We start from the raw sequence: 13,622 nt of genomic DNA, 5'->3' as shown, positions 1-13,622 counted from the left end.
TGAAGACATATTCACAGCACATAAGACATGATTGCTATTCTATTTCATATAATGTAATATAATGCGGTAAATTCAGAAATTTTTTGCTTTTTATTAATGGTGAAAATTGCCAAAAAAAAAACAACTCCCAATTTGAATTTTGATAGCATTATTTGAATGCAGCATTTCCTGAATTCATAACAATGTTTCTTACATTTTTGTCCATTGTTCAACAAACGATGTAAATACATAAATGCAAGCAGACATTCCTGAATTTATAGCAGTCTCATATTAAAGTAGCTTGCAAAACAATGACCAACATTTAAGCACAATGAAACATTAATATATCTTTATAAACTGAATGATAGTTGTAGTACATTGTATTCCTGACCAGAATATAAATCACCAAACTCATTACACATGTCATAATATCAAAATAGTTCATGAGGTGCTTGCATGCAATAATACACAATTGAAGTTATAGATTTATAATACAAAAAAAATCCAATAACTAGAGCAAAGATCATCAAATAAAAATGATAGTAAACTGTGGATTCATTTATTTTTCGTAGATCGAGGAAAAATACTTATTGTGGATTGATTTCGTGGTTCGGCAAAAACGAAATTTTGTACTTTGTCGGGATTCAAATTTGTGTTTTCCCTATACCCAGGAGAATTGGTATCCATGCATAATAATGAATCCACAGTAGTATATTCAGATATATGACATATGGTCTCATAGATGTAGAGTGCCTAAAGTGCTACATATAGACAGAGGGAATATCACTTTGCGACTTCTGCTGTAAATCAGGAGGGAGGACAACTATCATATATTCTTACACAGTCAATATGATGTTTTTGGAAAAGTCTGAAATGTAAATTACCAGCATGGACTGGGAAAAGATATATTTTCTTCAGAGGAATGACTGTTTGTTGGTTTGCCTTCAAACTGCAATTTACTGCATGGATTCATTTTGTGGAGTTGCCGTTTCCCTTTTTGGGAGGTGTCTTCTTTGACTGGCTTCCAGGAGTTGCCTTTGGAGTAGCTGCTTCTGGTTTTGGGGGAGTTTTATCTGATGTTTTTGGAGTCTCAGATTTCTTTGGTGTATTTTCAGTTTTCTTTGGTGTAGTGTCAGCTTTCTTTGGTGTAGCATCAGCTTCCTTTGATGTGCAGTCTGCTTTCTTTGCAGATGTTGTACATTTATCAGGATTTGCAGCATCTATCTTTGCATGCTCTGTTGTGACCAAAGTTTTCAGTTCTTCCTAAAAGACAAACAACTTATTGTACTGCCTCAAATCAAAAACTTAGTAAACATTTTTTTATAGCCTTTAAGATGGTATGAAAACGTTCTGAAGCAAGACATGTCCATTTAAGTGATAATTAAATCTATTGAAATAAAATCAATACCATAAATTTTCTATCCTAATTCTATTCTAATTTGCTATATGAACAAGCATTCTGAGAGTATTGCATGGCAATACATAGTCCCCTACCAGTTAAAAATTCATTGTACTGGAACAAAATGCTAACTTGATCTATAACTTGTCATGGTGTAAACTATATAACAAATATCAAGTCAATATCTTCAAGCATGACGAAAAAAAAGTGTGGAAAACTGATAATTTGAGTGAAATTTCTAAGTCCAATGACCATAACTCTGCACAAAATCATCAGACCGGAACAAAATTTGAACTTGATCTGTAACTTATCATGATAAGACTATACACCAATTATCAAATCAATATCTTCAAGCATGAAGAAACTAGAGGCTCTAAAGAGCCTGTGTCGCTCACCTTGGTCTATGTGAATATTAAACAAAGGACGCAGATGGATTCATGACAAAATTGTGTTTTGGTGATGGTGATGTGTTTGTACATCTTAATTTACTGAACATTTTTCCTGCTTACAATTATCTCTATCTATAATTAACTTGGCCCAGTAGTTTCAGAGGAGAAGATTTTTGTAAAAGATTACTAAGATTTACGAAAAAATGGTTAAAATTGACTATAAAGGGCAATAACTCCTAAAGGGGTCAACTGACAATTTCGGTCATGTTGACTTATTTGTAGATCTTACTTTGCCGACATTTATCGTTTTTTACAGTTTATCTCTATCTATAATAATATTCAAGATAATAACCAAAAACAGCAAAATTACCTTAAAATTACCAATTCAGGGGCAGCAACCCAACAACGGGTTGTCCGATTCATCTGAAAATTTCAGGGCAGATAGATCTTGACCTGATAAACAATTTTACTTCATGTCAGATTTGCTTTAAATGCTTTGGTTTTTGAGTTAAAAGCCAAAAACTGAATTTTACCCCTATGTTCTATTTTTAGCCGTGGCGGCCATCTTGGTTGGTTGACCAGGTCACGCCACACATTTTTAAAACTAAATAACCAAATGATGATTGTGGCCAAGTTTGGTTTAATTTGGCCCAGTTGTTTCAGAGGAGAAGATTTTTGTAAAAGATTACTAAGATTTACGAAAAATGGTTAAAAATTGACTATAAAGGGCAATTACTCCTAAAGGGGTCAACTGACCATTTCGGTTATATTGACTTATTTGTAAATCTTACTTTGCTGAACATTATTGCTGTTTACAGTTTATCTCTATCTATAATAATATTCAAGATAATAACCAAAAACAGCAAAATTTCCTTAAAATTACCAATTCAGGGGCAGCAACCCAATAACGGGTTGTCCGATTCATCTGAAAATTTCAGGGCAGATAGATCTTGACCAGATGAACAATTTTACCCCATGTCAGATTTGCTTTAAATGCTTTGGTTTTTGAGTTAAAAGCCAAAAACTGAATTTTACCCCTATGTTCTATTTTTAGCCGTGGCGGCCATCTTGGTTGGTTGACCAGGTCACTCCACACATTTTTAAAACTAGATACCCCAATGATGATTGTGGCCAAGTTTGGTTAAATTTGGCCCAGTAGTTTCAGAGGAGAAGATTTTTGTAAAAGATTACTAAGATTTACGAAAAATTGTTAAAAATTGACTATAAAGGGCAATAACTCCTAAAGGGGTCAACTGACCATTTCAGTCATGTTGACTTATTTGTTAATCTTACTTTGCTGAACATTATTGCTGTTTACAGTTTATCTCTATCTATAATAATATTCAAGATAATAACCAAAAACAGCAAAATTTCCTTAAAATTACCAATTCAGGGGCAGCAACCCAACAACAGGTTGTTCGATTCATCTGAAAATTTCAGGGCAGATAGATCTTGACCTGATAAACAATTTTACTTCATGTCAGATTTGCTCTAAATGCTTTGGTTTTTGAGTTATAAGCCAAAAACTGCATTTTACCCCTATGTTTTATTTTTACCTGTGGCGGCCATCTTGGTTGGTTAGCTGGGTCACGCCACACATTTTTTAAACTAGATACCCCAATGATGATTGTGGCCAAGTTTGGTTTAATTTGGCCCAGTTGTTTCAGAGGAGAAGATTTTTGTAAAAGATTACTAAGATTTACGAAAAATGGTTAAAAATTGACTATAAAGGGCAATTTCTCCTAAAGGGGTCAACTGACCATTTCGGTTATATTGACTTATTTGTAAATCTTACTTTGCTGAACATTATTGCTGTTTACAGTTTATCTCTATCTATAATAATATTCAAGATAATAACCAAAAACAGCAAAATTTCCTTAAAATTACCAATTCAGGGGCAGCAACCCAATAACGGGTTGTCCGATTCATCTGAAAATTTCAGGGCAGATAGATCTTGACCTGATGAACAATTTTACCCCATGTCAGATTTGCTCTTAATGCTTTGGTTTTTGAGTTGTAAGCTAAAAACTGCATTTTACCCCTATGTTCTATTTTTAGCCGTGGCGGCCATCTTGGTTGGTTGACAGGGTCACGCCACACATTTTTAAAACTAGATACCCCAATGATGATTGTGGCCAAGTTTGGTTAAATTTGGCCCAGTAGTTTCAGAGGAGAAGATTTTTGTAAAAGATTACTAAGATTTACGAAAAATTGTTAAAAATTGACTATAAAGGGCTATAACTCCTAAAGGGGTCAACTGACCATTTCAGTCATGTTGACTTATTTGTTAATCTTACTTTGCTGAACATTATTGCTGTTTACAGTTTATCTCTATCTATAATAATATTCAAGATAATAACCAAAAACAGCAAAATTTCCTTAAAATTACCAATTCAGGGGCAGCAACCCAACAACAGGTTGTTCGATTCATCTGAAAATTTCAGGGCAGATAGATCTTGACCTGATAAACAATTTTACTTCTGTCAGATTTGCTCTAAATGCTTTGGTTTTTGAGTTATAAGCCAAAAACTGCATTTTACCCCTATGTTTTATTTTTACCTGTGGCGGCCATCTTGGTTGGTTAGCTGGGTCACGCCACACATTTTTTAAACTAGATACCCCAATGATGATTGTGGCCAAGTTTGGTTTAATTTGGCCCAGTTGTTTCAGAGGAGAAGATTTTTGTAAAAGATTACTAAGATTTACGAAAAATGGTTAAAAATTGACTATAAAGGGCAATTTCTCCTAAAGGGGTCAACTGACCATTTCGGTTATATTGACTTATTTGTAAATCTTACTTTGCTGAACATTATTGCTGTTTACAGTTTATCTCTATCTATAATAATATTCAAGATAATAACCAAAAACAGCAAAATTTCCTTAAAATTACCAATTCAGGGGCAGCAACCCAATAACGGGTTGTCCGATTCATCTGAAAATTTCAGGGCAGATAGATCTTGACCTGATGAACAATTTTACCCCATGTCAGATTTGCTCTTAATGCTTTGGTTTTTGAGTTATAAGCTAAAAACTGCATTTTACCCCTATGTTCTATTTTTAGCCGTGGCGGCCATCTTGGTTGGTTGACAGGGTCACGCCACACATTTTTAAAACTAGATACCCCAATGATGATTGTGGCCAAGTTTGGTTAAATTTGGCCCAGTAGTTTCAGAGGAGAAGATTTTTGTAAAAGTTTACGGACGACGGACGACGGACGACGGACGACGGACGCAGGACGACGGACGACGGACGCAAAGTGATGAGAAAAGCTCACTTGACCTTTCAGGTCAGGTGAGCTAAAAAAAGTGTGGAAAACTGATTTTCCGGACTGACGGACAGACAAGACAGACGGACGGAGTGCAAACCTAAAGTCCTCTTCGACTTTGTCGGCAGGGGACTTACTAGGAGAAAACTGTATTGTATTGTATTTTAGGCTGTGCACATAAAAAACATGTTTTACAGAGTTTACCTAGCGACGCAGCAGTAAAAACAAATTTTTACATAGACCAAGCTTAAATACAATATGGTTAATCTCCATACAATAATACATGGAGCATATAACGCTATAAAGGGGCATAAATCGAGAACTGTAAAAGTGACGCCACCCAAAACGAACTTGATCTGTGTTTTGTGGTAATAAGCATTGTGTATAAGCTTCATAACATTTGGTTGAGGCAAACTAAAGTTAGAGAACGGAAACCAACTTTGGGATGTATGTACGGATGTACAGAAGGATGGACGGACGGACAAGGGTAACACTTAATGCCCCTCTAGTGAAGGCTGTGGCATTATAAAAAATTTAACAAAATATTTCATTAGTGTGAAAATTTCATAAATCAAAAACAAGACACAGTATTCTCACTATGAGGGAAGCATTCAGTCTGTTCCAACGTCCAACTCCTTAATACCACGTGATTGACAAAAAGCACAAGGTCTTTGGATTAACAAAACTTGGTCGGAACCAAAGTGGAAACAAAGAGCTTTGCCTTCCTGACGAGCAGGCTTTCATGCGACCACCATGGAAAAATGCTGTTTCTCATGGAAATCAGTAATAATTAAAGAATCACTAAGCCAAGAAATATAGATTTCACCACTGCAACAAGTGTGTTACGATATTTCTCCACTCAAGACAGTTAAATTTTAATATTTAAAGCGTGAGGCTTGCCGAGCTTTTTACATACTTTAAATTTAACTGTTGAGAGTGGAGAAATAGCATAATACACGAGTTATAGTGGTGGAATCTGTTTCTCTGATGATTCTTGTCCTTCCTTTTCAAAGATTTGCAGAAAGTTGTGTTCTTTATATGTGACATCATCAGGCATGGTCGCCTTTTTTCATGACGTCACAATAGGAAAATTCAGAAGAAACCAAGAAAATTTGACGTCATAATAAAATTTCAACCAAACATTTGCCAAGAACAAATTTTTCACTAGTGAGGAGAAATATTTTTCTCACACCAGTCAAGAAATGTGAAAATAGCACAAAAATTAGAGAATATAGAATAATTTTCAATGATTGACTGATCAACACAATAATTCATGAGTAAATTATCTGACAGTGTTGTTCAGTCACAAATTGAAATTTTTTTTATTAGTTCTTCTTTTTATTACATTTTAATAAAGTAGAAAATGCAAGGAACTAAATCTTTTTCTACGCATTTTCAATTAGATTTGATGCACAACACCAACAACATCTAAACAACATAATTGTTTTTTGTTCATTGTTTTGTAATTAATTCAGGCTGTTACTTTTCTCGTTTGAATTGTTTTTACATTTGTCATTTTTGGGCCTTTTATAGCTGACTATGCGGTATGGGTTTTGCTCATTGTTGAAGGCCGCAGGGTGACCTATAGTTGTAAACTTCTATGTCATTTGGTCTCTGGTGGAGAGTTGTCTCATTGGCATTCATACCACATCTTTTTATTTTTATAGTACACATTGTTGTTTGACCTCAGTGGAGTGTAATTATCTGATTTATTTCACATCTATATATATCTGTTTTTATTACACTGGGATATCAATGTATTTCATTGCAACCAATGTAATAACAAGTGATATTAAGAAGATACAAAATCAATCCTACTTGAATTTCATGAACCTAATTTAGATACTGTCAATTCAGAAATGATTGCAAGGTTTTTATTAATGCCAATAACGCGACTACTTGAGTATCGCAATAATAAGAACTCGCATTTTGATATCAAATACATATATCTGTACGTAGCTTTTCCTAAAATCGCAATTATTAAACTCGCTTTTTTTGTTAGTTCTCCAAAAATCGCAATAATTTTTGAAATTACAGTACCCAAACAAAATGTACTGTACATGTGGAAGAAGGAGATACAAATTAACAAACTTACACCCCATCCTAAGGCTTCTGCTAATGCCATACAACCATCATCACAGGTTCCTTGCCAAAATATATCTCTGAAAAAAATCAAATTCAGAATTTAACAAACAAAGGTAAAATTCTCAGTAAACAATAAGGTAGATTTCAATTAAGCCATAGTTACTGTTAGTTCAAGTATTTCTTAACAGTAATTTTTCTGGAAAAAATTGCTGGTCCTACTTACAACAAGCAGCCATAAAATTTGTATTACAGCTTAAAAATTTCTGAGTTGTAAACATTTATCCTTTGTTACAGTATCAATTCTGACTAATTTCCATTCACAATCTTTCATTCTCAGCATATGAAATTAGGTGTTTGCATGACAACAAATGAATCAGAACAATTGTCAACACTGTCATTACACATGTGCAAGCTTTTGTTTAAAGATGTAGGAAGTTTGTGTTTTTTTCAAACTTTGTATACAATTTGTAAACATAAATGCAGTCATACTCTTAAAGATTATTTTAATTATACCTTAGCCTGGCTTGTGCTGAAAAATTCACCTAACGTATCCTAACATAACCCTTACATATCGTTCTTGCATATAAGAGTGCACTGGTTCTCTTTACGTGCATATTAGAGTGCACTGGTTACCTGTCGTCTGGAAGAACAAAAACAGGTAATTCTTCTGAATCTTGATCAATTTCAAAAAGGTCACACAGAAATGCCAAGGAATTGATAAGGCCAACAAAAAGTATATTTGGTTTTTCTACCTAAAAATCATAGGATTTTAGGCCAGTCTTTTATTATTATTTATTTTTCACAATCCAGTTAATATAATTTTTTTCTCCAAGTCCAGTTCTGGTATTTACAAACCAATAAACCAATTTGATCAATTCTTTTGATGAAATAGGTTTAGTGTTAAAAACAACTGATATGTTGGTGAAAAGTTTACAACAATTTTGAAGTTTTATTAACAAAAAAAACCATATCAGTAAGATTTCAAGTCAACAAAGAAGTACTGACTATAGGGCTGGTAATACCCTCGAGGACGAAACGTCCACCAGCAGAGACATCAACCAAGTAGTTGTAAAAACTAATCAAAGATAACAGGCTTACAAGTTTAACCTTTCTTAAAAGATACTTAGTGCTTCGCAGTATCATAAATTACGTCAACATGAAGCAATAATTGTTGATAGGGTCTTTGAATACCCATACTGTAAGTCTATTCCTTATCTTCCGTATTTGATATCTTCTCCTGTCTGGGACATGTTCCTAATTCTATATCTCATTTTAGCCAATAGAACCTTAGCCACACCATAAAGCAATTAATCAGAATCAAAATTTGATAAGTAGATTGCATGGATATAGAATGAAAATAATAGCTTTGCACCTTGATGCGAAGCAATAATTTTGTACACCAGACAGGCACTTGATCTTCAAGACATGTCATACATCAAACCAACCTGTAATTATTTTCACCATCAAAATCAAAACCACTGCCAAATATCACAGTCATAATTGGATCCAGTTTCTGAATAAATAAAAAAAAATCATAAAAAAATCAAAACAGCAGTGACTGGGTCTACATTTTAAAATAAAAACAAGCACTGTACACCAAATTCAAAATAAGGATTTCTCACATTGACGTTCCATATTGATAGACTGCTCTTTGGATCAGATTTTAATCGATTATCATCTTGTTTTTTTTCTTTCTTTGAAAGATATTTAATGTTTTTTTGTATTATCCTTTTTTTTCTATAATCAGTACTTTTTTCACTTTCCAAATAAAGTTGTTTTTTATATTCCAAAAGTGTAATTTTCCATTAAAATTGTTGGGATATAATTTAAGAAGTACAGCTGATTTAGTTTTATTATCTTGAAATTCTTGTAGCCAGTGTCCAAAGAACATCTAAACAATTTGGAATGACCTAACAATCAGACTGTCCCTTTACTTTACCTGTTATTGGCCTTGGAATATGGCCCAGTTTTATCCTTCCTCTGTAGCATTAAAATGACAAAGAATATATTCAAAAGGGTTATTTCGAATCTTGTTTTAGTTACTGTAATAACATATCATATAAAAATCATTGAAAAGCTTAAACTTAACCTCATAAAGGCCATATTCATAACTTATTTCCAGAATGTTGAAAAAACTGGACATCATTGAGATGGGAGCCATCTCTGTGGGCCCAACTATGAATAATGTGTGGTAAAAAACTTGTATCTTTACCATAGGACATGGGGTTGTCATCTGAAACCAAAGTTTTTGACCTTGACCTTTGACCTAGGAAGTTGTTCATACATTATGACACACCCTCTGGTGTTGGTTAATATACATGTCAAGTATAAACTTTGAAATAATAACGGTTCTCAAGATATAGAGCGGACACAATCTTTACCAAAGGACATGGGGTTGTCAACTGAAACCAAAGTTTTTGACCTTGACCTTTGACCTAAGAAGTTGTACATACATTATGACACACCCTCTGGTGTTGGTTAATATACATGTCAAGTATAAACTTTGAAATCATAAAGGTTCTCAAGATATAGAGCGGACACAATCTTTACCATAGGACATGGGGTTGTCAACTGAAACCAAAGTTTTTGACCTTGACCGTTGACCTAGGAAGTTGTACAAACATTATGACACACCCTCTAGTGTAGGTTAATATACATGTCAAGTATAAAGTATGAAATCATAACGGTTCTCTAGATATAGAACGGAAACAATTTGTTACGGACAGACAGACAGACGGACAGACGGACGGACGGATCACTATAGGGCGACCTTCTGTAGTACATGTAGCAGGAACAACTTGACCCTGCTTTCCAAATTGCGTGCCATCTCGTTTTCCCTTGTTCAAGTAAGTGGTCGTCCTGTCGGTTGCTGCATTGTGCAGTTTTTTATTGTGTGTTTTACTTTTACAACATGTGACTCTGGATTGCAAAGAATATGTGCACATGTAAAACAGGTTAAATCTATCTAAATTGTATGTATGTAGCAAGTCAGACTATCTGGACCATGTGTTGTTTGTTTTTCTTTGATTGTATATCAATTTTTTTTTTTCAGATGAGTCAGGTATTGGTGTGATATTTTGTATTCTCCAATATTTTTTCTGGAGGATGTAGATTGTTGGTGGTTGGTTGTGATTTTTTGTATTCTCCAATATTTTTTCTGTGGGAGTCGATTGTTGGTGATTGGTTGGATCTTTCGTCCTGTCCTAAATATGGTAATTGCTGCTATTCTCTTTATGTACCATACATTGTCCCATTGCAAATCCATTCACTTTTCAAGTCTGTAGTTTTCATTTTTACGTCATCACAATGCAGTGACCTTGACCAAATAGTCAATGTCTTTGCTTATTTTTAAATATTCAACAATAAGTACAGATGATAGACATCTTAAAAATTATTCAAAATGAAAATAAAATATGGGGTATGATTGCCAATGAGGCACTTATTCACCAGAGTCCAAATGATGTAAATGCAAGCAATTATAGGTCACAATACAGCCTTCAACAATGAGCAAACCCCAAACCATATAGTCATTTATGAAAGGCCCTAGACATGAAGTATAGTGAATTTTTTTAACTTACGGGAGGACAACTGTTTTCTAAGTTGATATACATTCTTGGTACGTTCTCCTGAGTTCTGAAAATCATAAACAAAATTTAAAGTCATGACATACTAAAGTTCATAGCATTTTTTGCATATTTAAAGTAACATCTCTGTGGATGTTGCTAATGGGTAATTGAAGAGAAGGCCTAAGTGCACTGGATGGCATGCAAATTTTTATACCTCCACTTGATCTGGTTATTGCTTTCATTTTTCATGTTCTTAAAATATACTCCAGTAAAATAGATTTTTTTTTCAAAATAGATCAAATTCATAGAATATATAAATTGTACAGCATGCACTTTTGAATCCCTGTCAATTGAGAATAAAGTCAAACACATCTCACCATCAGCAGGGTTTGAGTTCACTATCTCAGAAATGATAGGCTGATAATCACTGTAGATGAACTACACAGAACACAAGGTCACTAAGTTAAATGGCATCAAAATAAGACCAGTTGCAGTACAGTCACTGAATGTGAAGTTAAGTTTATGTCCATTTTCTCTAATTTTCCTTTGATATTTCTTTACGATAATTTTCCATATCAAGCTACTCACATGATATGTCTTTTTTCCAGTCTAGTAGACAGAGAATGTATGACTTTAAGAGTTTAGGTCATTGATGTTGCCTAGGAAAATGGCCATTAACAGATTATCAATGGTCTTTCAAGCTCGAAGAAGTTTCTATGATACATCTCATCTCAAGGCTGTAGCCCTCGATGAGGTTGTAGCTGAGAAACACCTTCTTATTTGAAATATCATGGATAATCTAAAAGTACATTCAAACTTTAAATGTATGTAATGTTAAGTATAATATTTATACATCAATTACCTGTTTACTAATGAGGCAAATGGTTGAACCAATAATGATGTTCCCATTATAATTAGCAAATCACATTTACCAAAATCCTGAAAAAGAAAAATTCGTAAGGGTTCCGCGGAACCCAGTGTCTCGCCTACTTTTGCTGTTAATCGCAGGCTCAACAAAAATGAAGAAAAAAAATTAATAAAAATATTCCTCTCTATACTATCTTTTGATTGTAAGTAGCTTCTGTCCAAGTTTGGTAAAAATCCAGGATAATTTATGAATCTAATAAATATTTTAAAAACTTAAACTGCAGACTGTATGTAATGTTGACTGGAAGAAAAACTAAGTCCATTTATAAGTAAAATACGGAAAAAATGGAACAAAATTTAATCAAAATTTCCTTCTAGATACTAGCTTTTGATCATAAAACTTCTGTCCAAGTGTGGTACAAATCCAGGATAGTTTAAGAAAGTTGTTAAAATTTTTAAAACTTTATCCACAGAGTGAATGTAATGTTAACTGGCAGAAAAACTAAGTCCATTTATAAGAAAAAATATGGAAAAAATGGAATTTTTTTTTACAAAATTTACTTCTGGATACTATCTTATGATCATAAACAAGCTTCTGTCCAAGTTTGGTAGAAATCCAGGATAGTTTAAGAAAGTTATTAAAATTTCAAAAACTTTAACCACAGAGTGAATATTTGTGGACGCCGCCGCTGACGGAATGTAGGATCGCTATGTCTCGCTTTTTCGACAAAAGTCGAAGGCTCGACAAAAACAGTTGTCAACTCTGCAGATGACAATAAGGACTCTTTATTTATTTTTATTGTTTTAATTCTTTTTCTAAGGATCTAACAATTCTTAATTTCTCCCTTTTTCACCAAATGAATATGTTTTCCTATAGAAATTGACCAATTATGATAAAACAAGGTTTGTTCAAGAGTAATACCACCAAAATAATGACATCAAGTGCAGTTTCATCGGAATGAAGTAAATTAACAAATTTAACCAAACAAATTACTTCATTTACAGCATTGTGTAAAATTTTCACAGGGGTATAAGAAGGGGTTGGAATTCATACAAACAGACTGTAACGTCATTTGAAATAAAGTTAAACTGGTAATAATTCTTTTCAAAATACTTGATTTTACGAACAAAAATGGGTGGTATTATACCTTTTCACAAATACAAAGTATACCTTACATGTTGTTTATATATTTATTTAATTCATTTTACAATTAAATACATATGAATGTTAATGTAAAAAGTTTATAGGCATTGATATTTTAACAGAAAATGAACAATGAAATAAAATAAATTTTAATTCAGTCTTTCAGAAAAATATTCAAAAACGAGATCTCTCACTTTGGATGTGTGAAATGTCATCCATGACTGTTTTACTTAGACATAACAAAAACAATTCTACATTTCCATTATTAAAGTGTTATCTGTAATTACTTCAAATTATCATAAAAATAAAATATTTAATTATTTCTTACCTCTGACATACATTTCAGAAAACGAAATGGAAGATTTTCACCAAAGAAGACAATATCTGCAACAAACATCAAAAGGTAGAATTAGGTCACAGCATCACAATTGTTTATCATAATCAAAGTACAATAATTGATAGATTGTTGGTGTTAAATGGCACTCTCAGCACGATTGGCAATATCGAGTCGGCCAGTTTTTACTGGTGTAGGAAGCTGGAATACACAGAGAAAACCACTGCCTTTTGTCAGGAAAACTGGTATTTCTAGTCAATTAAGATAGAAGTCAACACACCTGGAGTTCGAACTCACTACCTCAGGATTGACAGGCTAGTGATTACTGTTATTTGAAATATTTAGACCACTCTGCCATGGAGGCACCTAAAGTACTGTGAATTCATATATACATTAACCTTTTCATTTACTGAAAAATTCAGAAATTTTTAGTATGTTTTTTTGTTATTGTGAAAATTGCAAAGGAATAGATAACTAAAAAATAAAAAGTAACATTTTAAATATTAATAGCATTTGATAGCATAAACTCTATGCAGTATCTATGTATTAATTGAAGTCCAAACAATTTATCTTGTATTTTTTAACATTATGAAA

The 13,622-nt window shown here is 33.2% G+C and overlaps 1 protein-coding gene across 1 annotated transcript in view; it reads right to left on the bottom strand.

Moving 5' to 3' along the window:
• Positions 1-489: 489 nt before the first annotated feature.
• LOC127699133 (NAD-dependent protein deacetylase sirtuin-2-like) overlaps positions 490-13,622 on the bottom strand; it is a 28,265-nt gene continuing 15,132 nt past the window's right edge. Inside the window, exons 10-15 of the mRNA XM_052202875.1 lie at positions 13,023-13,078; positions 11,546-11,622; positions 10,696-10,750; positions 8,563-8,630; positions 7,128-7,194; positions 490-1,242 (exon numbers count right to left, since the gene is read on the bottom strand). Coding sequence (XP_052058835.1) covers positions 949-1,242; positions 7,128-7,194; positions 8,563-8,630; positions 10,696-10,750; positions 11,546-11,622; positions 13,023-13,078 — 617 coding nt within the window. The 3' untranslated portion in view covers positions 490-948. The remainder of the gene's footprint in view (positions 1,243-7,127; positions 7,195-8,562; positions 8,631-10,695; positions 10,751-11,545; positions 11,623-13,022; positions 13,079-13,622) is intronic.

Source organism: Mytilus californianus, unplaced genomic scaffold (assembly GCF_021869535.1).
Source record: "Mytilus californianus isolate M0D057914Y unplaced genomic scaffold, xbMytCali1.0.p SCAF_4, whole genome shotgun sequence".
NCBI classification, from domain to species: domain Eukaryota; kingdom Metazoa; phylum Mollusca; class Bivalvia; order Mytilida; family Mytilidae; genus Mytilus; species Mytilus californianus.
Note: the sequence above shows the minus strand (reverse complement) of the source record. Positions and strands in the feature narration are given on the sequence as shown.